The 27,211-nt window shown below is 41.1% G+C and overlaps 1 protein-coding gene across 1 annotated transcript; it reads left to right on the top strand.

Moving 5' to 3' along the window:
• Positions 1–626: 626 nt before the first annotated feature.
• Positions 627–26,623, top strand: PRKAA1 (protein kinase AMP-activated catalytic subunit alpha 1). The gene is made up of 9 exons (XM_054178480.1): positions 627–783; positions 8,213–8,354; positions 11,551–11,644; positions 12,336–12,480; positions 14,304–14,391; positions 15,256–15,480; positions 21,456–21,942; positions 22,381–22,507; positions 24,528–26,623. Exons 1-9 carry the CDS (start codon positions 654–656, stop codon positions 24,770–24,772), a joined length of 1,683 nt encoding a protein of 560 aa, XP_054034455.1. The 5' UTR covers positions 627–653; the 3' UTR covers positions 24,773–26,623.
• Positions 26,624–27,211: the final 588 nt, after the last annotated feature.

The following is a 27,211-nucleotide window of genomic DNA, read 5'->3' as shown; positions in this document are numbered from 1 at the left end:
CTCATCCAATTGTCACTCTTCCTCCAGGTTCATGTTTCTTTGAAGGCAGAATTGGAAAGAGATTAAAAAAATAAAAATTAACCAATAACGTAAGAATATGATGGTTGTTAAACAGAAAACACTCAATGCGTGAATGGAAGGAAGGATACTGGCCCCGCGGCGACGGTGGTGCCTGCTGGCAACACCGGGATGCTTTAGCTTCCAAGCAGTGTCGCTCCAGACGCACCGGTCGCGCCGCCTCCGACACCGGCGGCCCGGGCCAGCCCCTTGCACAGCGCCGGCGCTAAGAGGAGCCGCCACCGCCGCTCAGACGCCAGCCCGGCGCCCTTTTTCAGGCTCGGCCCCCAAAACCCGGGTAAATGCCAGATAGGCGGGGGTAAAAATGGGGCACTCTCCCAGCCCCTCACTCTGCTACACAGCCTTTAGTGGCCGATTCCGCAGTCCAGCCACCTCGCCCCACCACGAGCAACCAGACTCCCTAGGGCGCCACCCAGCCCCGCCCCCGCCCCGCCTCCAGCCCCGCCTCCAGCCCCGCCCCCACAGCCTTTATCCTGGAGAAGAACGGGAGGGAAGAGCGGCGTTCGCTTCCGGGTTTCGGGGCAGGCGCTGTGTGGTTGCTCCTCTTTGGCCGGCGCTGTAGTGCGGGGGGCACTATGCGCAGACGCGGGCCTTGGCTTAAGATGGCGGCGGCGGATAAACAGAAGCACGAGCATGGGCGAGTAAAGATCGGGCACTATATCCTGGGCGACACGCTCGGCGTCGGCACCTTCGGCAAAGTCAAGGGTGAGTGGTGGGGAGGGACTGCCGCTGCCCGTGGAGCGGCATAGCTCATCTGGCTTCGCGGGGAGGAGGGCGCAGCGCACCGGGCAGGTGTGTCGGGTTGAGCAAGGGTCTCTCCTCTCCAGTGGTCATCTCATGGCGTCCGGTCCACTAGGGTTGGGCGGCCGCCGAAGCCTAGCTGAGGAGCAGGGAGGGCGGAGGCTTGTGGGGCCCGTGGCCGCCGCCGCTCTGTAGTCCGGGCTGGTCTCCGTTCTGCCTGCGGGCCATAGTGCCGCTCCGGGACGAAATTCACGGGGGGCGGGGGCAACGCTGGGAAACCTGAGCTGTTGGGCGCTACCCCGCCGTTCCCAGTGCCCGGGTGAGTTCCCTGAGTTCCCGCGGTACTGGGTAGCGCGGTCCGGCGGGGGCGGAAGGACGGAGGATGAGAGGTGCGACTGCAGCCCGGTTGGGGCAGCGGGCAGAAGGTCGTGGCTGCGGCCGGGGATCTTGATCGACCGCGATGTTGTGGAAACAGCGCCTAGTGGGAAGGGAACGGCTTTCGGAAAGAGGTCACTGACTTTGCTGGGGACGGGACTTGAAGACCCATAGCGGGAAACAATGGCTGGGGTAGAAATGACTTTCTCATCGGTATTTACGGAAGTAATTACTGGAAGGTAATATCACTGCATTTAAAATGCCACTAGGTATGTAATGAGCCTTAGTTCTTGAGGTGTTACTACTTTACTACGTTGTATTTTGCTGCACAAGTACTAACGCTTGATGACATTTTAAGGAAAGCAGGATTTTTCCCTCTACAGTGAGAGAAGAATAAAAAGCGCAGTTTGGAATTAACTGGTAATGCATTTGACACACCAATATAGAAAGACTTTATGCTAAATCTAGTTGACCAGTGGTTATCAAAGTTGCGTGTTTGTTTGGGATTTTTTTTCGGCTCAGACTTTAAAAACTTGTCCCAGTAGTGGTGCAGGATGCCATGCTGGAAATTTAAAACCTAGTAGAATTAAAATGGAAATTAAACTGTCTCTTGATGCTGTCCACCACAAGTGGAAAGACTTGTGCTTTATACTGTTCCTATAGTTATCCTATATACTGTTCAAATATTGGCATAAGTAATGTGAAAACATCCTTTCACAAATGAGTTCTTGATTAGATCCAGATTTTGTGTGTTGTGGGTTTTTTGTTGTTATTGGTGGTGTGGGGTGGGGTTTTTTTTAAAGTTTAGTTGAGGTTTCTTGTGGTTAACCTATGGATTGCTTGTGATTTATAACAAGTAAAAAACACACTTTATCCTTTTGTGTCTGCAGTGGTAGCTGACTTCTAGCATGATACCTTCTTTCAGTGTAGCATGTTCTCTGCACAAGCTCGTTCAACTATTGGCATATTCTGAATAAAATACTGATATAGAGAAAATGTAAGCATCTTTGTCTCTTAGAATATTTTTAGTATAACCCTTTGAGTCTCCTGTTTTCAAAGCAAGCTTATAAAGTGGCACTTCTCCACTTATCTCCAGCTACTTGAGAGCAGTGACCCCTAACTGGCAGCTGGAGTACCATTCCTTTCATTTGGAACTTAGCACCTCCTTAAATGGAGAAGAAATGAGATAAGACAGACGGGCATCAGATTCGCTTACCTCAGGAACTATGAGCGTGAGGGGAGAAGAGGAGTCAAAGATAGTTACTTTTTGTTTTGGATGTTTATTGTGTGTATGTGTGTGTGTTTTACCCTCCAGTGCATGGCACAAAACTAAGGTTAGCATACCCATAAATGTATTAGTGCGCTCTTAGATTTCAGAGTGCGCTGTTGCACTACCACTGCTGTTCTTAATCTGTATTGGCAAAAAACTTGTCCCAAGTTGAAACCTTGAAAGATGGTCAATTAGTGGAGCTGCTATTACAATTTTAATGTTATTGAACATCTCTTGTGTTAATATTTAATGAAATACAGTTAGCTTGAAACACTTAGTGGGGGGAAAAAAAAGGAATTGCTAGTTTTATAGTTGTACTATTTCCATAATACCATCTGCCTTGATTGGCATTAGGTGTTCACGTTGCTTTGAAACTATTGCTTATGGGAAAAGTACATAAATGCATATATAACGATTTTTTCTTAAGGATATGAAATGCAGCATACTGCATCCTGTGTACTGAATACCTTCTGTAAGTGGCTTGGGAATTTAGAAAGAGTGTAAGTGTTCATGGACCTGTGCTCTCTTCCCATATCTAGACTGTTTTAAGCCTTTTTGTGTGTGTTCTTGGCCTTGGATTATGTGCTGTGTTTTGTCTGTACTTAAAGAACGTCTCCTCTATGTGGCACTGGTTTTCCTCCTGAGGACTCAGTTTTTTCATCTAATAACAGATGTGTGGTTGTTTTCCTGTAATCGTAAGTTTTTCTTCTCTAGTCACTCTGATATGGGTTCATTAGTGAAGTGAAAAACTAACAAATTTTGTTCCTTTTTTTTTATTCAGGTAGAGTTTGTTTTGAGCTCGTGTCATGTATCAGGTCAGGTGTATGGCTTCTTCAAAGTGATCTCTAATTGCAACAGTGGCAGCAGCCTTATATGATTGAACATAAAGTTAAGCATCGTTTTTAGAGTTCTCCTGTTGCCAAGATAGCTGTAACATTAATTCACCCTGCTACTTAGGCTTTTGCCCTCACAGATAGCTGTTACTTAAGTGATGGATTTCCAGTTTAACTGTTCACCTGGCACTACTAGCCTGAGCTAATAACATGACTGACACAGCTTACCTCAGGTGGACAGTCATAGAAACTATAAAAATAGGTTAAATTCCCTTGTCTGTACAGACTGTAAAGTAGATGTGAATAGGTCTTTATCTTCAATGTGATTTAAAGAAACTGGATGGTGAAGGGCAGTTTGCTATGTGTGTTGTGCAGCAATATGTCTTTGCACAGTATTGACTTGTTTTCACTAACATTAAAACAATAGTTGTTTAGCTCATATTTTAAAACACTAATTTCCTTTGAGCCTCAGATTGGGGTTTTGGCCTATTGCAGAAATATTTCATTGAGTACAACAGATGCATGTTCAGCTTATTTTTCTACCGACTTCATGACTGGTGTCTGCACTTCATAAGTGTGTTATTTACTTTGGATGGGCTCGTAATCAGTCTTCCAATGGAAGAGCTGCTGAACAAAGTTTAAAGACTCTTGCTTCTGGACTCAATAGATAAAACAAGTTGCTGCTGCTTTGAGATTCTCAGTGTCATGGAAATCTTGGTGCTATGCATCGCCATAGTGAAGATTTTTCTTTGATAAGCGAAATTATAGGCAAATACTCGGTCTGTTAAGTTACTTTTTTTGCAATGATTCTTTTGAAGGACTGATAGGTGGTTGAGGATTAAGGTGACTAACCTGTTTTGATCACTCCAAATTTGTGAGCCTTCCCTTTTCTAGCTAAAAATCCTGTCAAGAGTTAATGCAATGTAGTTTTTGGAAAGATAATGCTGGCTGCTGCTTTTCTAAGTGGTGTTATCTGAGATCTTGCTTTGAGTTCTGTCCTTATGCCAAATTCAGAAGTAGTCAGCAGTCTATTACCATGTCTGCTGTATTATTGATAACAAATACCTTGAACCATATCCAAGCAGTTTAGTTTTGTGAAGTGTATGGTTATTGGAAACGCATGTCTTAAAAAGCTAGCTTTATTATAATCTTTAATTTGCACCTGCACAAAACCATAATAGGTTTTCATTATAGTAATTACTCAAAGTTGGGGAACAGAGTTAACAAGTAGAAAACATTGTTTTCTTTCAGTTAATGAATAAAACTGAGGCTTTAGGCATGCAGTCTTGAAGGCTCTAACAGCTAGAGTCAGTTTCAGTGAACTGAAAATGTTATGGATGAATTTCTTTGAATGAAAACAGAATAGAATTAACCAGGCTGGAAAAGACCTTTGAGATCGAGTCCAACCTGTCATCCAACACTATCCAATCAACTAAACCATGGCACCAAGCACCCCACCCTGTCTCTTCCTGAACACCTCCAGTGATGGTGACTCCACCACCTCCTCGGGCAGCCCATTCCAATGGCAAATCCCTCTTCCTATGAAGAACTTCTTCATAACATTCAGCCTAAACCTCCCTGGTGCAGCTTGAGACTGTGTCCTCTTGTTCTGGTTGCCTGAGAGAAGAGACCGACCCCCACCTGACTACAACCTCCTTTCAGGTAGTTGTAGAGAGCAAGAAGGTCACCCCTGAATCTCCTGTTCTCCAGGCTAAGCAACCCCAGCTCCCTCAGCCTCTCCTCACAGGGCTTGTGCTCCAAACCCCTCACCAGCTTTGTTGCCCTTCTCTGGACACATTCCAGCAAGTCAACCTCTTTCCTAAACTGAGGGGCCCAGAACTGGACACAGTACTCGAGGTGCGGCCTAACCAGTGCAGTGTACAGGGGCAAGATGACCTGTTCCATAATCTTGCCTGGCACTGAGGTCAGGCTGATAGGTCTGGAATTCCCTGGATCATGCATTTTGAAAAACTTGTGTGGCTTGCATATAGAATGTATATTTTATCTAATTACTTTCTAAAATTCCTTTTGAGTTCTAATGAAATTTTGACATTCTTCCAAGACTTAACATTCATAAATGTAACAGATTAGCTGATGAGACTTTAAAACACAGCACATATCAGAACCCAGTATTTAGAGGGCAGCTGTAGAATTTCTCAAACCAAGTATGCTGTTTACTAAATTATGAAGTGCATTTAAAAAGGTGTTTAAAGCAAAGGAAGATACAAATTTGTATTTCTTAGCAGATTTTTGGTTAGTTTCTGTTTCTTACTAACCAAAAACATTGTTGAAATAACTGATTAAAGGTGTGGGTGGGTTTGGTGTTTGGTTTTGTTTTTTAAAAAACTTGTGGTTTTCTTCAGTTCACATTATTGACAGGCAAACACTTTGTAATTCATAGAATCATATCATAGAATGGCTTAGGTTGGAAGGGACCTTAGAGATCACCTCCTCAAACCTCCCTTTCATGATCAGGGACGCCTCAACTATATTGGGCAGCACAAGGTCTCATCTAACCTGGCCTTGAATACCCTCAAGGGAGGAGGAATCCACAGTCTTCCTTGAGCAACCTGTTCTTGAGTCCCACCACTCTTGTAGTGAAGAACTTCCTCCTAAGGTCCAGTGTAAGCTTACTCTCCCTCAACATAAAACTATTACCCCTTGTCTTATTGCTATAGATTCTTATTCTCTTGGGATATTTGCATTTCTAATGTTTTAATGATTCATTAATCTTTAGCATTTGAGCATAGGTGATTAATTAGGATTCCTTTAAAACTTAAATTACATTTGAACTGAAGTAAATAAAGGATGTGTGATTACTTTAATTCTAGATCTCTTTGAAAGCAAATAATTGTCATGGGTGACATGATTTCACAGTTTTAGGCACTTGTCTGTCAATGCTTTATGTTCTGTTTGGAGCTTATGATGCATGTGGGCTTTGTATTCCACAGCAGTACAAATGCGCCTGCATGGTGTTTTGGTCATTGTGAACATATTTAGGTAATAAATTTTGAATGAGGGTTGTGGATTTCCACCTTGCAGTCAGAGCCCTTCTGTATTCTCAGGTGCAAAACGTATCTCACCACGATACTGTGATGGTTCAAGGGCTTGGGTAACTCACTGCTTAGTTGCTTTCTGTTGTGAAGAAATACCCAACGGCGAGATGGGTGAGGGAAAGACTCTCAGCAATCAATATGATTGATAAGCAAGCTTCAACTTTACTGTTCAAAAGCACAGCTTATAAAGCATCTCAGCTAAATATGCACAAATGTCATTATTCTATTGGTTATTAGTCCAGGGTTACATTATAATATCCAGCCTCCTTGCGGTTAGGTCTACGTGCAACTTCACAAGCTCCTTTCTCAGTAGTTCTTTGTTTCACATATACTTTATTTCATATGCTGCTATCTTATAAGCAACTGCAAGCACAGCCACAAGGCTATGATGGCCTTGCTGCATCAGCACACTAGCTTACTGTGAGCAGTAAACAACAAGATGGAGTCTGGCCTACACACTTTGTTCAAGCAGCTGTTCCATAGAACCATGTCCCTGCAATTCAAACCATTCCACAACAGCTTTCTTACAAGCATTAAGACAAATTGTACATGGCTATCTTTTTATTGTAAAAATAATTACTATGCATATCATTTTTCGCTGCTAAGAACTTCCGCTCACTTGCATTGGTTTTTAGCTTGATACAGAGTCAAAAGGCATCAAGAATGTCTTGTACTGGTAATGAGATTTACAAATCGATGTTTGCAAATTTTGGTTGAATACAGAAAGACTTTTGTGGATCACTGCTGTTACCAGATCTTCCCAGGCTTGAAACCTGGAGCCTGGCTAAACTGAAGTGAGGAGAGGCACTCAGATGAGTGAATGTGTTCAGCACAGGTCTGTTACCAATGTTCATTCAAGTAGACAAGGATGAACCATGTAGGTATCCCTGGAATCTGGTTTATCTTCATAAGGTTGGAATCAGAGTGGTGAATTTAAGTGGTGTAGCTATAAACACTGCATGTAGAAACTGATGCAGGTGGTAGAGCCTTCTAGGGAAGAGGTACTCACCTTCTGTGGTTAACCTGTGAAGTGATGTTTCCTTTAAGAAAAATAATCTTTGCACCTTTGTAGATACTTCCAGTATCACCTGCAAAATTAAAGACTTGGAGAGGTAGCTATGTAGGAAATACATTACGCTTTTGAGTTTTGCTGTTGGGAGAAAAATGAAACTCTCCTGGAATTAGGATTGAAACTAAGCGATGTGTGAGGTTGCATATTTGCATTACATCTTATAGTTACTGCTGGATTTTTTTGTGCGCTTTCTGTAACATGCCATTTACTTTTTATAACAGTACTCTGGTGTTTGCTGCATAGGCCTTGGAGTATATATATGAGGTGAGATGGCTCCAAGGACAAATAATTTCAAGTGAACTGCTCAGAAACTCAGTGATAATTCAGAGTAGTTGCTGAAAGGAGCTGCTTGAGGGAAAAATAGTGGCTATTTCTTTAGTAAGAGTAATCCTTGCAGTTGAAGAGCTGGAGGAGAACATGCCTGAGTGAGTTAGCAAGTGAGCCAAAAGTTTAGAGTGACTTAGGCAGAGAGAGAAAATGGTCTCCCTAATTAGGAAGTATGGCAATCCGTGGGGATATGCTTTGCAGTACTGCAAACTGCAAGACTCTTGAGGGTTAGGTTTAAGATTTTTCTTGCATATTCCATTAAACTAATGGGAGAATTGTGAGAGAAATTGGAGTAGGACCAAAGAAATGGCATACTGTCTGATTTTCAACCTCACCAAAGATAATGGAGATGTGTGGAATTCTAACATCTTGTGCTTCTTGGCTACAGTTGGAATGGGCAAACTGATGTCTTTACAGAGCAACTGAAAATCTGGACTAAATACTTCCTTGTTCCTTGCAGTTGGCAAACATGAGTTGACTGGCCATAAAGTTGCAGTGAAGATCCTGAATCGACAAAAGATCCGCAGCCTTGATGTTGTAGGAAAAATCCGCAGGGAGATCCAGAACCTCAAACTCTTCAGGCATCCTCACATAATTAAGCTGTAAGTTTTTCCTGCTATAATCAAATATGTTTAAACAGTAATCTCTTTTTGCTCTCACTAGTGTGGAACACTTGAAAGGTAATATCTTACAAGGAAAGTAACAGCTTCCAAGTATGCAACCATTTCCAGTATCCTTTGTAATGCATTTTCACAAAATGGATCATCTCTGCTTGCTGGAGAGCTTCCATTAGATCTCTGCTTATGGATTTTACAGATTTTTTTTTTTGACAGATGTATAAAAGGTAGTGGCATGATAGATACTTGTAGCATCCATCTCTGTTCCTAGATGCTAATTCAGTTTTCTTTTTCTGGTTATATTTGATCATTTTTTTCTGCTTAGAAAATTGTCGCAAGAAGGGGTCGCCAACAATCAATATGATCAACGAAATCCAACTTTATTGAGCATCAGACACTTCTTATATACAGTAGCCTAGCTGCCAGCCCCACCTTCTGCGGTTAAACATCCTGCTTTCCCATCCTGACGAGATAATCACAAGAATTCTGTTTTACATTCTTCTTTACTTGTTATCGCCTGTAAGGGCATAGTGACCTTGCTTTGGTATCTTGTTATCCTTTGCAGGCAGCTGCAAGTACAGCTACAAGGCCATGGTGGCCTAGCTGCATCAACACACTAGCTTACTGTGAGCAGCAAATAACAAGATGGAGTCCGGCCTACATACGCTGTTCAAACCATTGTTCCATAGAACCATGTCTTTGCAAGCCATTCCGCAACAGAAAATGAGTTAGGTACAAGCTTGTAAAGGACATTTCTATAGCCAGTTTATTGTATTTTCTTACTTGAAATATTTTTAGTGATGTGCTGGTTGGTAATGTATAGTTTTTCAATATAGATGGCACTCTGAGATTCTCCTTTGTTAAGGATATGCATTTTAAATGCAGTATTTTAGAATTCTTAATACAGCTGCTATCACTTGGCTAAATGTGGTATTTATAAATTGTCTGTTTAGAGCTGTTATTTGATCAGAGTTTATTAGTGGAGTTCAGAATACAATATGTACAGAGTGGATCCTTCAAGTCTGGTCTAAGGGAATGAATTATAAATGCTTTTTTTCCCCCCACTTTCATTTCCTGTGAGGTTAACCTGCACCTCCAGTGTGTGAGTGACTTTCATTGTCCTTCACTGTTTTAATAGTGGTGTCAGTTTTACTTGTGCCATATTTTAATTTTTTTTCCCTGTTGGCAGAGTTATGTCTTAAGACCCTATTGCCACTGACAAATGCCATCCCTATAGGCCCCCCCCTTAATTTGGCAACAGCTAAATTGAATTGTGTATAACCAAAAGACTTAACTTCTTCAGTTCATAAGGCTGTTGAACTAATTCAGCTGCAAAATTACCAGTGCTGCCAGTCAGAGTTCGTCAAGTAATCAAAAGGATTTACCTGTGGCCGAAACAAAATAGAAAGACTCATTGTACCAACTGAGATACAGGAACATGTAGTCCTGGTGTCACTAAATTTGTACTCATCCTAGCAAGTTTTAGATTACAGTTTCTTTCTTGGGGCTCATGAGCAGAAGTTTTTCTCCTGCATGTAGGAAAAAAGGGACAAGCTATAGGACATAAAGGAAAAATGATGGATCCACAACTTTGCAGTTGATCAGCTGATACTGTTGTGCAGATGGACTTGCTGGTAATTTAGGATTGTGCTGTTAGGAACTGGACTGGGGAACTGCTAAAGAGCAGCTTATGATATTTGGGGGGAAGATAATTTTTTTTTTTCAGCAAAACATATGTGCTTTATGAAAAGTTTCATACGTGGCTTTAGCAGGATATACAATTGCAAGCCTGTTGCAATAAGGTTTTCTTTACATACTGTGCTTAAACAAAAAAGTCTTTGGAGCTTTTTAAACCTCTAGCAATAGAACACATCTTTTTTCCTACATAAAATTTCTTCTTTTTGCATTTTGGTCTTCTATGCTATGTGGTTTGATAACTTTATTCGTACTGTATGTGTGTAACTATTTCACAACCTCCTTTTCCATAACCAGAAAAATGAGCTGACATAGAGACGCATGGCTGTAACTTTTGGGTTGAAAAGATTGAAATACTGTTTCTATAGTAGTGTCTTAGTCACGGTGCCTTCAACTGAGGTAAAGGCAAAGCATCTTTTAGGTAAAACTAACTTGAAGACCTCCGTGTTGGTAACTGCCTCAAAAGGGTTTGCAATGTTCATTGTAACACTAAGCTGTTAAAGGTGCACACACATACAGGTGCACAGATTCACCTGTATAGTCTGAACTCGTATAGTCTGAAGTTCAAGAATAACTTCTCTGACTAAGCAGAGGCACATTTGGTTTCCCCCTTTTTCCTGAAACCATTTTGAAGAATGTTGGCATTCTGCAAGGTGTGTGAATTAGATTATTTATTACAGTTCAGATTTTGCATGCTTTAGTGTCATACCTTGAAAAATTCATTTTGACCTGATTTGCTATCTCCTGTTTTCTCAGTTTGATAGCTGAATTTTGGCTAAAGTGTTGTCAGTGTTCATTTTCTTGTTCCATTAAAATTGATCACTTCTGTCTGCTCTAATGAAAAAAAAATTACACAATTTTCAGGTAAGGATATGTAGAACAAAATCAGTATCTTAACTAGTTTGTGATCAGTCTCCCCATTTATTCCAAAACTTCAAAATTGAAGCAGAATGATGAAAATATAATAACCAGTGTTGATACTCTTAAATACTTCTGACAGATTTAGGTGTCTTTGTAAAAAACAATATATATTAATGATTATTAGGAGCATTTTTTTCCTAGTCTTGTAGTACACCTTTTATTAATGGCAAGCCAGTTTTTTTGCATGTTAAGGTTGAAAAGTGTAATTCTTGAGACATTAGCATCGTCCTTCTGAATTCCTTGCTCACTGCAACAAGCTGTCTGAGGCAGCACTATTAATAATTTGGAAGAAATAATTTGGACTAGACTTACCCTCTGAAAGTATAAATACAATATTCCTGGTGGGAAATAAAAATTTCCTACTAGTCTTAGATGTGATGACGTCACATGATGAAAGTAGAGGAAATAGCTTCTGAAACGTATTGTTATTCTGATAGCTCTAGATTGGCTGATAAATATTTTGAAGTGTTTTTTTATCTGACCCTTTGCCCAGCTTTACTTTTAATTAAATTTAAACAGCATCTTTTACTGAGTGTGTAGACTAACCGATACCTTCTCTTATCAGGTACCAGGTCATCAGTACACCAACTGACATTTTCATGGTGATGGAGTATGTTTCAGGAGGAGAACTGTTTGATTATATTTGTAAAAATGGAAGGGTAAGTAGTTCAGCTCTACAAATCAATAACTTGCATTCTGTGACTATTTTCCTGTATTACCCCAAACTGAGGGGACTGACAAGTTCTTTTTGAGAATCTTTGGCAGAAGGATATAATGAAAGCTTTTTCTTAAGAGGTCTTGCTGTCTAGCAGAGGTTTTGGTCCAGGTTTCTTGCTTGTGACTTGTAACTGTTTGATTTTGCTGGCAGTGCTCAAATTGCTGTTACACTTCCCTGTTCTATGAGGGGGTCATCACCACCACTTGGTTAGCCAGGTATCTGGGACTTCCATGGCTTGTGAGGAAGGGAGTGACTGGCCTGGTGACAGGTGTGCTTAAATGTTCAAGTTCATTGGTATTTCAGTTAGTTAATGTTGAGGTGCTAGCATTTCTAGGTGCTGAGTATGAAACATCCATCTAACCAATTTCAAAAGTGTGACTGATAAATTTTCACTGACTTTGTGAGTCACTGGGTACATCATCTTGTAGGTTGGCTTTTTTTTTTTGTCATTTAGATACTTTAGTCATTTTAGAGCTATGGTAAAGTCAGCTGCTACAGGTTCTAATAACCTGATGTATAAAACTAAGATGTTAATTTTAAGTCATTGGAAAATTTCCTTTAACTCTGATATATGAAAACCAGGTCATTTTTCACTGTATTATAATTTTTTTTTAAACCTGTGTCTGTCTTAGCTTGATGAGAAGGAAAGTAGACGTCTGTTCCAGCAAATCCTTTCTGGTGTGGATTACTGTCACAGGCATATGGTAGTACATAGAGATCTGAAGCCTGAAAATGTATTACTTGATGCACACATGAATGCCAAGATAGCTGACTTTGGTAAGCATTACTTTTCTATATCTGGTTATGTTTCTGGTGTTTAGATCCTCACAATTGCTGTAGGAATTATTTCTTGAAATGTGTATACTTCAGTATCTGGGTGGTCAGAAACAATGTAAGAATCTGAAGTGCAAGGATGTAATTCTGCTTTACATTCATACCCCTGTGTAGACCTTGTTTTCATCTGAAGGTTTCTCTTCAGATTTTTTTTTTTTTGTGACTGGGTGAAATTGTGATCTGAGTTGTTTGGTTTTGCTTAACAATATTTTTCTGTTAGATGCTAAATAGACATAGTTTCTGACCTTCCCACTTTTAAACTATGCTCTTATTGTCTCTTTCACTGTGTTTAAAATGTAAATACTTAGCTGTCTTGAAGTACAGTGCAAAGACAGTTAAATCATGTTTAAGGACCACATTGCTACACTGAAGTGTACTAGTCCTTCTGTATTCACTTTGAAAAATATAAAGATGTGGTTCAAACAGTGTAATTAAAGCATAAAATGTAAAAGTAATGAAACAGCTGATCATGCAAACTCGCCTGTGTTTTTGCCATATATTTGCCTAGCTAATCAGAAAGCTTAATTGCTTGTACTATCTTTATTTCAGCACAGCTGCTGGGAAGACTGGCAGCTAGATTTGGAAACTTATCTGAATCAGGAAACCTTGCCATATAAGTGTAATAAGGAAGGCATTCTTCCGTATCATGATTTTTCTCTTGTAGATAAAGTGGGTAACACTCATCCATATAAAGCACTTTGAAAGGTGCTAGATAATCCAGAGTATTCAAAACATATTTTAAAGTATGATATTCAAGTATGTGGGCAGTGTGATTCCTACTGATGTATTGCATATAGAAATTGCATTGAGTGAGGTGGCTTACATGGTGAACAAATTAAGTACAAAAGCTTGTAAAAAAAAATCTTCCTGTAACCTGAACAAGGCAAAGTTGTAGCATTCTATTAATTGAGACTAGTGTATTAAACAATGCTTTAATAAAAGCTTTTGTCTATTAGAAAGTGGAAATTAGCCTATCATATTCTTTCATTGTCCTTTTGTAAGAGGGCCTAATTACTTCTTGAAGACTTTCTCTGACTTATGTCAGTCTTGATCATGCAGCTTCTGCTGATGAAACTAAACGGTGTTTTTATACAGCTATTCTGGAATGATAGTTCTTTTACTCATGTTAGACTTTACTGAGGGCTCCTGAATGAAAATGGCTTAGTTCTGAGGTACACTTTAATTACTAGCAGACTATCTAAGATCAAACTACTGCAGTAGTTCAGGAACCAGCTGAGCTGTGTAGGTGTCTAAATTGTGGTGAAGTCATGCATTCAGCTGCCTTACTCTATGTAACTTAGAGTTGTATATATAACTCTTACAGAATTCTAGGTAATTCTATGATAAAATCTTCCACTTCTTTGACATATAGAAGCAGATGTGGTTTTTAAGACTTTCTTGGAAATGACCAAAATCCTATCTTGCTATGCCACTCCTTCTGCCTTGCACCTCCATTATTCTCTATCATGCTTGTCATCTAAATGGGCTATGTTTTTTCTCTTGTAATGAATATGTTCTCAAATATTTCCAGGTTGTGTGCAATAATGAGCAGATATTACTGAAGTTCCTGGTAAAACTAAATGGGGGATTACAGGGCATGCTCATATGCAAATATTAGTAATTCCAAAGAATGTGACTTATTTACTGAGATAAGTTTTGTTCTTTTTCTGATATGAATTACTAGTGATTTTTTTTCTAGATGGTATATGCACTATGAAATCACTTTGCTCTCTGAATTTTTAGTAGTTGCTCTTATACACTTTCAGGTCTATCAAATATGATGTCAGATGGAGAATTTTTAAGAACAAGCTGTGGTTCCCCTAACTATGCTGCACCAGAAGTAATTTCAGGAAGGTAGTTTCTTTTATATTGGATACATGTGTGCATGTACTTCAGCCATTTTGCTGCTTGATTCTAAATGCTACAAAACTAAGTCAATTAAAACTATGGATGGAACTTTTAATTGTTATTTTTTCATGAGTATTTAAGGCTTCTGTGAACCAACTTTAAGTAGTTCCTCATCTAATGCTCCATATCTGGTGTGCCTTAATGGGTTGAAAAATGCTCATAGCTCAGACTTTGGAATTGGAGGTACAGGTAGAAATACAGGCAAAGTGTACTGTGAGGTTGTGTAGCAGTGAAATATTTGCTGCAGAATAGATGTTCATTTTGGGGGTATCTTTTTTTGGGTTTTGTGCTAGATAATAGTTGAATCTGCTGCTTCAAGCTACTCATCATAATACTGCCTCTTGCTGATTAGAGGCCAGATGTCTATTTATGTAGACAGTAGCACAGAATATGTGACAAGTTTTGCTGCATGGACTCGTCTTAAAACTTTTCAGCCTTTCAGATTTGATGAATGACTGCACAGATTCCCCTGAAAAATGGCAAAAGTATATATATAACATGTTGTTTCCTAGTAGTAGATGCAAGTTTAAGTTTGCCTTTGTCTTAAATTGCATTTGTGGGTTATTACACTAGAGAAGAAAACTACGTACTTACACGCTGTTACGTATTTTAAAAGAAAGGACACTAAAGTTCAAGGCAGGCATGACACAGAAAGGGTATAGTAGTACCTGTAGATTAGTTGTCCCAGGTTGATGCACTTTTAATTACTGACATACAATATAAGAAAGTAGAGGGAAAACAATATTGTGGTACAATGTAACATAGTATAGAAAAAAAAATTGCTCACTAATAGTTAACTTTTTTCCCCAGATTGTATGCAGGTCCAGAAGTAGATATTTGGAGCAGTGGAGTTATTCTCTATGCTTTGTTATGTGGAACACTTCCATTTGATGATGATCACGTGCCAACCCTTTTTAAGAAGATATGTGATGGTATCTTTTATACCCCTCAGTACCTGAATCCATCTGTAATTAGTCTTTTGAAGCACATGCTGCAAGTGGATCCAATGAAGAGAGCAACAATCAGAGATATTAGGTAAAACAGTAATTGTTGCCTGATCAAGGATGCTGGAGCAATAATCTCAGTGCATGTACACAGAACAGAAATAATACAACTTGTCTGTGTGTTATGGTCTAAGGTGAGAAATTCAATTTCTGGTGGTGTAGGTCTGATAGTTTTGATCTCCAGCGAGGTATCCATTAGAGGTCATAGTAAATGGAATTGTATACATTACATATATGTATTATATGCATTGCATACAGAAATTCAGAGTAACTCCAGGTTTAAAATTGCTATAGCTAAGCTGTTTACCTGCAGTATGGTTTGTGAAAGCTGCATTGTCTTGACTTCATTAGAAAAAATTCTTCGCTGTTAAGAGCCTCTGTACTATGAATGTCATCAGTTCCTCAGATTCTTTCATCTGATAACTACTACTTCTAATCATATTTTCCAGACTGAAAAATCATCTGTTAAGACATTCTGCATACAGGATAGCACTTTCTAGCTTCATAACTTTGGCATGAATTAATGTAAGAGTGATAACTGCTTGATCAAAATACTGGTAAATTACAGCTTGTAAGTACAGATAGCCATCATGGACTCCAGGTTCCACGAGGACATTCTGGGGAAGGTGACTTGTTTGACAAGTGTGCAGTGGATCAAACGAAAAATAATTGGTAGCTGATGGAGCTGTAATATATGGAGCAGATTAGTTAAATTTTCCCATTTCCTTTCTAAGAAACTCTAAAGGGAGAACTCTAATATACTACCTTGGTGAAAATGCTGCTGCTTTTGGGTTTAAAAGTTAGGAACTTAACAATGTTAATGTTCTTTCAGAGGAGAAAAAAAAATGAGCACTTTTCCCTTCCTGCTTTATTACAACATGAAGTACTTTCTTTGAGAAATCAAAGCACTGTGAGAAGCAGTAATTATTGTAAAACTTGAGTGGATGTCATATTAAGTAACTCTAGAAGAGAAATGGTGTGAAAGAGATGTTGAAAAATGTTGGTTACAGAGCATGTGTGGATTTTGAACCTTAAAACACTTCTGTCCTATTAGCCATGAGACACATCCCTTTACAGTTTAAAGGACAAACTGAATTTAACCTGGATACTGTAAATCTGCTGGTGAGATGGGGTGTACGTGCAAAGGGGAGGCTTGTAGTAATAAAATGAATAGAATAGAATTAACCAGGTTGGAAGAGACCTTCGAGATCATTGTGTCCAACCTATCATCCGACACCACCCAATCAACTAAACCATACAACCAAGCATCCTGTCAAGCCTCACCCTGAACACCCCCAGCGTCGGCGACCCCACCACCTCCTCAGGCAGCCCATTCCAGTGGGCAATCACTCTCTCTGTGTAAAACTTCCTCCTAACCTCCAGCCTAAACCTCCCCTGACGCAGCCTGAGACTGTGTCCTCTTGTTCTGGTACTGGTTGCCTGGGAGAAGAGACCAACCTCTGCCTGTCTACAACCCCCCTTCAGGTAGTTGTAGAGAGCAATAAGGTCACCCCTGAGTCTCCTCTTCTCCAGACTAAGCAACCCCAGCTCCCTCAATCTCTCCTCATAGGGCTTGTGCTCCAAGCCCCTCACCAACCTTGTTGCCCTTTTCTGGACACGCTCCAGCAAGTCAACCTCCTTCCTAAACTGAGGGGCCCAGAACTGGACACAGTACTCGAGGTGCGGCCTAACCAGTGCAGTGTACAGGGGCAGAATGACCTCCCTGCTCCTGCTGGCCACACTGTTCCTGATGCAGGCCAGGATGCCACTGGCCCTCCTGGCTGCCTGGGCACACTGCAGGCTCATGTTCAGTCTACCATCAACCAGCACCCCCAGGTCTCTCTCAGCCTGACTGCTCTCCAGCCACTCTGACCCCAGCTTGTAGCTTTGCATGGGGTTGCTGCGGCCAATGTGCAGAACCCGGCACTTGGATGTGTTCAATCTCATGCCGTTGGACTCTGCCCATCTGCCCAGCCTGTCGAGGTCCCTCTGCAGAGCCTCTCTACCCTCCAGCAGATCAACTCCTGCCCCCAGCTTGGTGTCATCAGCAAATTTACTGATGATGGACTCGATGCCCTCATCCAGATCATCAATAAAGATGTTAAAGAGCATGGGGCCCAGCACTGATCCCTGGGGCACACCACTGGTGACTGGCTGCCAGCTGGATGTGGCACCATTCACCACCACTCTCTGGGCTCGGCCCTCCAGCCAGTTCCTAACCCATTGCTGTGTGCTCCCATCCAAGCCATGGGCTGACAGCTTGGCCAGGAGTTTTCTGTGGGGGAACGGTGTCAAAGGCCTTGCTGAGGTCCAGGTAGACTACATCCACAGCCTGCCCTGCATCCACCAGGCGGGTCACCTGATCATAGAAGGAGATCAGGTTGGTCAGGCAGGACCTGCCCTTCCTAAACCCATGCTGGCTGGGCCTGATCCCTTGGCCATCCTCCAAGTTCTGTGCGACTGCACTCAGGATGACCTGTTCCCTAATCTTGCCCGGCACTGAGGTCAGGCTGACAGGTCTATAATTCCCTGGCTCATCCAACCGGCCCTTCTTGTGGATGGGCACCACGTTGGCCAGCTTCCAGTCGTCTGGGATGTCTCCAGTGAGCCAGGACTGATGAAAAATGATGGAGAGCGGCTTGGCCAGCTCATCTGCCAGCTCTCTCAGCACCCTGGGATGGATCCCATCTGGTCCCATGGACTTGTGGGGATCCAAATGGCTAAGCAGATCACCAACTACCCCATTCTGGAACAGAGGAAGACCGTGCTGCTCCCTAACTCCTTCTGCCAGCTCTGCAGGCAAGCTGTCTGGAAGACATTCTGTCCTGCTAGAAAAAATTGAGGCAAAGAAGTTATTAAGTAACTCTGCCTTCTCCTCATCCTTTGTTACAACATTCCCCTCCGTGTCCACCAAGGAGTGGAGGTTGTCCCTGCCCTTCTTCTTGCTATTAATGTATTTATAGAAGGACTTTTTGTTGTCCTTCACAGCAGAGGCCAGTCTAAGCTCCAAATGTGCTTTTGCCTCCCTAATTTTCTTCCTACAAGACCTAGCAACATCCTTAAACTTTTCATGGGTTGCCTCCCCTTTCTTCCAAAGATGATACACCCTCTTTTTTTCCCTTAGTTCTTTTAGAAGCTCATCACCCATCCAGGCTGGCTGTCTGCCCCGGCGGCTCCTCTTCCGGTGCATTGGCACAGCCTGATCCTGTGCCTTCAAGAGTTCCTCCTTGAAGTAGTCCCAGCTCTCCTGCTCCCCTGCGTTCAGCCATGCAGCTAGGGCTGTGCTTTTTAGTAGTATAGGAAATGCTTTTTCTGCTTCTGATGAAAATGTATTTTGCTCAACATGTTTGTACTGAGGCATGGTCTCAGGATTACACTGGCTAGAACTTGGTCTGCTGTACAGGCTTTGGCTGGGATAGGAGTATAACTTCTTCACAGTGCCTTGTATGGGGCTGTGTTTTGGGTTTGTACTGGAAACAGCACTGACGACAACTTTGTTGTGTAACTGCTCCATAGTAACTAAAACAGCCTTTCTGCTCTGGCAGGGGAGCTGCTGCTCTGAGGCTGGTTGGGCATTGATGAGTTGGTGGTGAGCAATTGCTTTTGTTTGCATCACTTGTCTTTCCTGAGGCTTACTTTCCTTTGTGCTGTTTTTTAAGTTTGTCCTTTTTCTTAAAATGTTTAAACAATTTTAATACTAATAATATGTATCCTTATCACAAGCCACAAATGTATTTCTCATTTCTACTCTCTTGGTTCTGCTCCTCATCCCATTGGCAAGGAGTGACCAAGTGCTGAAGGAGCTGGTGGAAGTGCTCACCAAACCACTCTCCATTTTTCAGCATTTGTGGCTAACTAGTGACATCCTGATGGACTGAGGGTTGGTGAATGTGATGCCCATCTACAAGAAGGGCCAGAAGGAGAATCAAGGAAACTATTGGCCTGTCAGCCTGACCTCAGTGCCAGGGAAAATCATGGAGCAGACCATCTAGAGTATCTCCCGTAGCATTGTCCTTCAAAAACTCATGGCACAAGGCTTGAATAAGTGCACCCTGCGCTGGATTAAAAAAATCTGCCTGGATGGCAGGGCCCAAAGAGTGATGATGAATGTAGTGTGGCTGGCACCCAGTCAATAGTGGTGTCTCCCCAGGATTCAGTACTGGGGCCTGTCCTCTTTAATACCTTTATTAATGATCTAGATGAGGTGATGGAGTGCACCCTCAGTAAACTTGCAGGTGACACCAAGCTGGGTGTCTTTAAATCTGCTAGACAGTAGAGAAGCTTTCTGAGCAAGAGGGATCTGGACATACTAGTTGGCAGCCAATTAAATACGAGTCTGCAGTGTGCCCAGGTGGCCAAGAAATCCAATGGCATCCTGGCTTACACTTAAGTAATGGGTTGGGGCAGATCCCCTCCCCACCACAGGCAGAAATAACGACTCAGACAAACGGATTGCAAAAGTGATGGAAAGTTTAAATAGGAAAACAATAAAAAACAACAATGAAAGTTTTACAGAGACCCACAAGCACCATGACAAAAGGGAGAGATCCCAGAACATACCCAAGAACGTCCCATCCCCACCTGGGGGTACACCCAAACCCTCCAGGGCTCTTTCCTCCCCCCCCAACCCAGCCTTGGGCCTGGTCAGGCCCAAGGGAGGCAGCTCACGCCATGTTACCTAGGCAGCAGCAGGGGATGAAAGAGGAAGTGAAGACCCGCATGGACAATTTATAGGGGAGCAGGGCATTATAGGAATGGAATACCTGGTCCCTGTGACCACCCCCTGGACTGGGCCCACCTCTTGGGACCTCCCAGGTGTGGCCTGTGCAGCAGCATCTGGGCCAGCACCCAGCCTAAACCACCACAACTTACAAGTGTATTACACATGTATACACTGTGGGCAGCAGGAGCAGCAAAGTGATCGTCCCCCTGTACTCAGCACTGGTGAGGCCACACCTCAAGTTCTGGGCCCTTACTACAAGAGGGACATTGAGGTTCTGAAGCATGTTCTGGGCAACAAGGCTCATGAAGGGCCTGGAGCACATGGCTTGTGAGGAGTGTCTGATGAAGCTGGGGTTGTTTAGTCTGAGGGGAGGCTTCATTACTCTCTATAACTACCTGAAGGGAGGTTGGAGCAAGGATTGGGCCTGCCTCTTCTCCTTTGTGGCAAGGGACAGGACTAGCAGAAATGTTGTCAAGCTGTGACAGAGGGGATTGGATGTGGCACTTGGTGTTTAGTCATGAGGTCTGTGGTGACAGGTTGGACTTGATGATCTTGGAGGTCTCTTCCAAACTTGGTGACTCTGTGTCATGCCACATCCTCTGGCTGGGTAAGCAGTTTACTCTAAGCACACTAACCAATCTGATTTATGCGGTTCCTTTTATACCTTTTATGGAAGCCAGCTTGTGAGTACAGTAGTAAAGAGATACAGACTGACCCTTCTGTGGCTTTCCTCAACCCTTTTAAGAGACAGCTGCAGGTGTTCTGAATGAAATAAATCCTAGGCAGCTTTGAGGTGGGAAGCATGTGAATTGAATGTTCAGAAATCTGTCTGAACTTCCACCAAAAAATTATCCACCACTGACATTTCATCTTCTTATGTATTGTTATGTGTCTTTTGGGGGAGGGACAACTCAAGTATGTTATGCAATAATTTCAGTTGAAAATATCTCAAAACTGACATGGTGGTACTAAAAATACACTATTTGTATAAAAAGCTGGTGAGGGAGTTGTATAAGGCTATTTTTGGAAATTGGGTAGCTGGAAAACTTAGAGGAGTGAGGATTTTGTTTTTCAGTCTCCTGCATAATGTGTAGCTAACTCTTTAGAAGGTGAGAATTACTCTTCTTCATGTACTGCTTATTGTCTCGACTGCACAGAAGGGTACTTGAACTGATGATGAATTCTTTTTGTACAGGATAAAGATTACTTTTTAAAAAAATTAATTCAGTATTAAAAAGTTTTGTTTTATATACATAGACCTTTTTTTAATTCTTAAAATCTAGGGAACATGAATGGTTTAAGCAGGACCTTCCAAAATACTTGTTTCCTGAAGATCCATCATATAGCTCCACCATGATTGATGATGAAGCCTTAAAAGAAGTATGTGAGAAGTTTGAATGCACTGAAGAGGAAGTGCTAAGCTGTCTATATAGTCGAAATCACCAGGACCCTTTAGCGGTTGCGTATCACCTCATTATAGATAACAGAAGAATAATGAATGAGGCCAAAGACTTCTACTTGGCTACAAGCCCACCGGATTCTTTTCTTGATGACCACCATCTTTCTCGTCCTCATCCTGAAAGAGTGCCATTTTTAGTAGCAGAAGCGCCACGTCCTCGTCACACTCTTGATGAGCTGAATCCACAGAAGTCAAAACACCCAGGTGTAAGAAGAGCTAAGTGGCATTTGGGCATACGGAGTCAGAGTCGACCAAATGATATCATGGCTGAAGTGTGTCGAGCAATCAAACAACTGGATTATGAATGGAAGGTAAAAGAATAAAAGCTCTCTACAATATATTTTTGTTTCAGTTTGGTTACTAACCTAGAAGCATTAAACTTTTCCCCTGGTGAGAAATAATTTCACGTGCATGTGCTGATTGCTTGTGCTTGCTGCGCAGGAAGGGTTTTGGGGAGGCTGTTTATGCTGAGTGGGGAAAAAAGTCTTGCTAACATGTTTAGCTTTTCTGTTGGGGCTGTAGTAATGTGTTTCTGTTAGGTAAAAAAAAAAACCACAAACAAACCCAACCAACCAACACCCCCTGCAAATGGTAAAAAATCCAAAAGCTGCTCCCCTCCTTAAAAACCATCCCACAACTTCAACAGGTAAGCCTGAAATCACTTGATAGCGCGAGTGAGTTGAAATTACAAAAACAATATGCAATGCTTTTTGAGCAGTTCTTGTAACAAGGCCAATCTCTTGTGCTAGGTTGTAAATCCGTACTATCTCCGTGTTCGAAGGAAGAATCCAGTGACAAGTGCATATTCCAAAATGAGTCTGCAGTTGTATCAAGTGGACAGCAGAACCTATTTGTTGGACTTCCGTAGCATTGATGGTACGTGAACACTTACATGAATTGGTACAGGAAATAGTTCTAAATGCTATGTTTTAATTTGCTTGTTTAGACATGAATTATGTTGACCTTTATTAGTTGAAGCCAGTGTAGATCTGTATTGGTGTTTCTTTATTCCTTCCATGTCTGCTGTTCTAGTAATCAAATGGTTAGCTGCTTCATCCCTTAAAGAATAGTGTTTTAGCTATATCAACTCCCAGACTGCTCTGTTTTGTCTGCGCCAGCACTAATACCACTAGTGCAGAAGGGAACAGGGCTGCCTTTAGAGCCTTGCTCCCAAATTTAAACACTAATTTAGCTCTGAGATAAACATGTGAATAACATTTCCTAGTGAAGATAAAGCTTGGTGTCTATGCATTTAATTTGATTTGGGTTATATATTGCTCTACTAGGTCTGAGAGCTAATTTTCTCCATAGCAGCCTATATAGTGCTGTGTTTTGGATCTACAACTAAAACAGCATTGATAACACACCAGTGTTACAACTATTGCTGATCCATACTTGCATAGAATCTAGCCTTTCTTTTTCCCTACTCTGTCATGCCCAACGAGTAGGCCCAGGAATAACCAAGAAGGTAAGAAGGTCTGCAACCTGGGGAGCTGAACCAGATCGACCAAAGGGATATTCTACGCCATATAAATAATACCTTTAACAAAGAATCTGAGGGGATGGAGGTTAAGGAAGGTAGTCTTGAGACTGGCTGGCCACCATTCTACTTTTGAGAAATGTGGGTGGTTACCTTTGCATCAATTTGTTTTTCCTTCTTTCTTCCTTCCTTTTCCTAAACTGTTTCTACCCATGAGTTTTCTCAATTTCAGACCTTCCAATTTTCTTTCCCATTGTGTTCAATTATTAGCTGTCAGAGTCTACCTTAATGCTAGTAGACAACAAAATGAGATGAGTGGTAAGTTTGCAGTAACTGAAGTCTTGCAAGCAGTTGGTCTAACCTGCAAAAAGACATATTTTTAGTATAGTGACAGTAACACAGCATACAAATCCTGGTGGGATGCCTTGCTGAAAGCAAATGGAGGAGCTAATAAAGACTGGCCTCACTGCCTGTTTTTTTAATGGGCATAGTAGACTAAAGCAGAGTTACCTACAGTCAATGCTGTAGATGACATGTCTAGGAAAATGTGGTATGGAGAAAAGGATTTACTGGAGTGTGACAGGCCTACAGTATAGGTTGAGGCCACATTTCATGATAGTTTAATCTGATCTGACTTGGCAATGCAGTTCATGCCTCACTCCTGACGATACCGGTGCTTTCTTAGACCTAGTGGTACCAAACTGTAGTTTAAAAGTAGCTTTGATGTGAGAAGGCAGTCTCTCTTGTTTGCTAATTTCTCCTGGAAATAACTTTAATGGTGGCAGGTGAGAGACAAACTAATATTAGGTATTTAAAGTAAAGTACTTCTGAGATGAAAATATTTCTTCCTCATACTGGAGGTAAAGTTACACTGCTGTTGCCCAAATCCACAACACGCTATGGAGGAAATTTCCAGTAGTTAAAAGGATAAATTAATATAGATGTTAAAAATTGATGTACTGCTGAATTGCAATTAAAATTTGAACAGTAACAAGGTGCAATTAACCAAATATTTAAAAAAGCAAAAATAGAGTAGAAGTAGGTGCTAGTATAACAATCTGCAAAATGTTTGGATTGTTACTGGAATTAACCACATGATGCTTATTCTGGTTTTAACTAACCTAAATTGAACCATTAACCCACTGAGTTTTGTTAACTAAAAATATTGTCAAGTTCTGGTCTAAACTAGATGTAAATGGGTGTCGAGACAGTTCACATAAGAACACTTCTGTGTTACTGTATGGATAGGTTTTTACTGTGTATCAGATGTGTACAGTTCAGAAAAGCTGATGAAGTATTAATCAAGATTTTTTAAAAACCCAAGATTTAGAAGTGTGAGAATGGGAAGATGGCTCCTGTTCCTATAGCTGATTTGATAGTGATGGCTAACTGTCCTTCTCTCCTTTTTCTGCACAGAGGAAATTACTGAAGCAAAGTCTGGGACTGCAACACCACAGAGATCAGGTTCTGTGAGCAACTACAGATCCTGTCAAAAAGATGCAGATGCTGATGGGCAAGGAAAATCTGCAGATACATCCCTTACCTCATCAGTGAGTTCTTCTCTTGACTCTTCTACAGCCGACTTAACTCCAAGGCCAGGGAGTCATACAATAGAATTCTTTGAGATGTGTGCAAATCTTATTAAAATACTTGCACAGTAATTTTGAAGATGGGCTTATTTCTTTCATAGCAATAAGCTTGCTTAAATTGTAGTCAGATGCTTCCAGTTATAATCAAGGTAAATTAAGGCGCTGAAAAAGCTAGCCACAAGAAAGCAATTTGCACAGGGATTGAAATTATTACTGGCAATTAACGCATACTATTTTGAAGCTGGAGTGAATTCTGATTGTCTGCTGTTCAATAGCGTGGTACAGGAAAAATCCTGCCCTTGGGGCAGTGTTCATTATATTTCACATGGAGTGCACATTAGGCTGAATATAATGTTTAAGTTAGATGGATCTTCTTGCTTTTTTCACTAGTAATACATACATCTGATGCACTAAGTAAGTATACACCCACTAGTTCAGTGACCTAAGTATAACCAGTTGGTCACTTTCTACAGTTGTGCCTCGGTTGATGAGAACTATCATCTTATCATAATGTGTTAAAACTGCTGTATTTCTTGCCCCCGATTTGGCAGTAAATGATAAATATTTTAGTGTGTTGCAATGTACTACTTCTAACAACTGCTAAATCTGATTAAATGCATGCAAGTCCAACCAGATGGAAATGCATGTAGGTGCTCTGTAGTGCACTAAAGGTGAAATTTGGTTGCCTGTGAGTAGACCAATTTGTGTCCACAACAATGGTGAGAGACTTAATGCTGAGAAGACTTGGTGCCCTGTCAGCAAAAGCACAGTGTTGTTCTGTGAAATGGAACTGTGGGCAAGCTCCTGATCGGTGCACATACACTTTATGGTGTTGTGGCAGCACAGCAGCTCCCCACTGCTACTGCAGGCTGAGAATCCTTTGCCTCAGAAATGTGCATGTAGTTAAGGGGTGGTGCATGCTATTCCAGGATCTGAAACAGACATTTTATAGTATGTTAGTACTTTGATACCGCTATTTATCACATTAATTTAGCATGCACTATAGAATTCACTTTGCAGTTGAAACTACATATATAGTTTAGGTTTTATTAGGTCACCTTTATAGGAACTTTGCTATTTAAATTAATTCCAAAATTAAGTAGTCCAACTTTTCAGCTGAACGCTGAAAACTGATCTTAAGAACTTCAGCTCTAGCATTCAAAATGTTTTCAACAGTAGATTGCAATTGCCAGACCACACAGCCTTCTGCATTTATGATTTTTGCAACATTTCAGGAAGAAAATTGAACCATATGTTAAAAATCACAGCTAGTACTTTCAGTATAACATTTACTCTCTTGTAAATTGAATTAGCTAACTTCCATTTTTCATCTATCACTAATAAATAGTGAAATATGTCATAACATGTTTAGTTTTGCATTCAAGAATTTTCTCTCAACTTCATGACTTACTCAGTTTCAAAGGTTGCTCTCCCAAGGAGAGATTGAAAATCAGGGCATTACTGTGAACAATGAGACCTGTACTGTTAAAAGTGAATGGGGATTCTTGCCGTTGACTGAGCAGATACAAGAACAGTTTAATCCAGTCCAACAGGCTCCAGCCCAGAAATTCATCTGTTACGAACATTCACAATCTGAAGAAACAAAGCTGCTTCAAGCCCTCGAACTGCTGTAAACTTCATTCTGAGCTGGGCAATTGTGTGTTCTGTCTGGTATGTTAGTAAAAGTTACAACTTCATTTCTTTATCCTCAAGTGTCACACGTGGTCATGTAATGCAAGGTTGTATTACTGTATCTCAAACTGGAAGGCTTTCCTTAGGTAAAGTTTTGGGTTTAAACTCCTGAGATTGAGATGTCAACAGGAGGGACCAGCTGAAAATTGTACTTTTGAAGCCTTTTTAATCTTGTACAAATTGGTTTTGAGGTACAGAGTCAATCAGCATGTTAATTTTTGTTACCCTTTTAAAGTTTAAAGTTGTTAAACATTGCACTTGGTACAAATACAGTAAATGCAGTTTTGTTTAACTCATCTGGAATTGGTTTGGGATCACTCTTGCATGTTTTAATACTTGTACATGGTATGTGTATGATGACCACACATGCAGGATGTCATGCATTTAATTTTTCTGTCATTTTTTTGGCCCTCTTGTGCATTAAGAGAACTATGGTCTTTCCTTGTCTTGTTATCTGGAGGTTAGAGTAAATTTCTGGCACAAGCATACCATGTGTAGTTTTAAATGAAGTAAATTTTATTAGTATGATAACAGAATCACTTTTGGTGGCCAAAAGTTCTCTCATTGAAGTGAGATTATTTTTTTTATAGGGGATATGGGAGGAAAAACGGGGACTGACAACCTTGTTGCACCCAGAACAGTTGTCTGTTGTGTGACTTTCCTGTGCTTTGTAGATATTGCTGTTGAAACGGCTTTCTTCATGTTCCTGCTGATCTTGCAGACCACCGTTTAAGCATCACACTAATATCTGCCAATAGCATGTGAAACCAAACTTCACAAAGCAAGCTGCCAGGGTTGCAAGGAGGCAGGCAGCTTATG

Source organism: Dryobates pubescens, chromosome Z (assembly GCF_014839835.1).
Source record: "Dryobates pubescens isolate bDryPub1 chromosome Z, bDryPub1.pri, whole genome shotgun sequence".
Taxonomy (NCBI): Eukaryota; Metazoa; Chordata; class Aves; order Piciformes; family Picidae; genus Dryobates; species Dryobates pubescens.
This window is presented reverse-complemented; position numbering and strand designations above follow the sequence as displayed.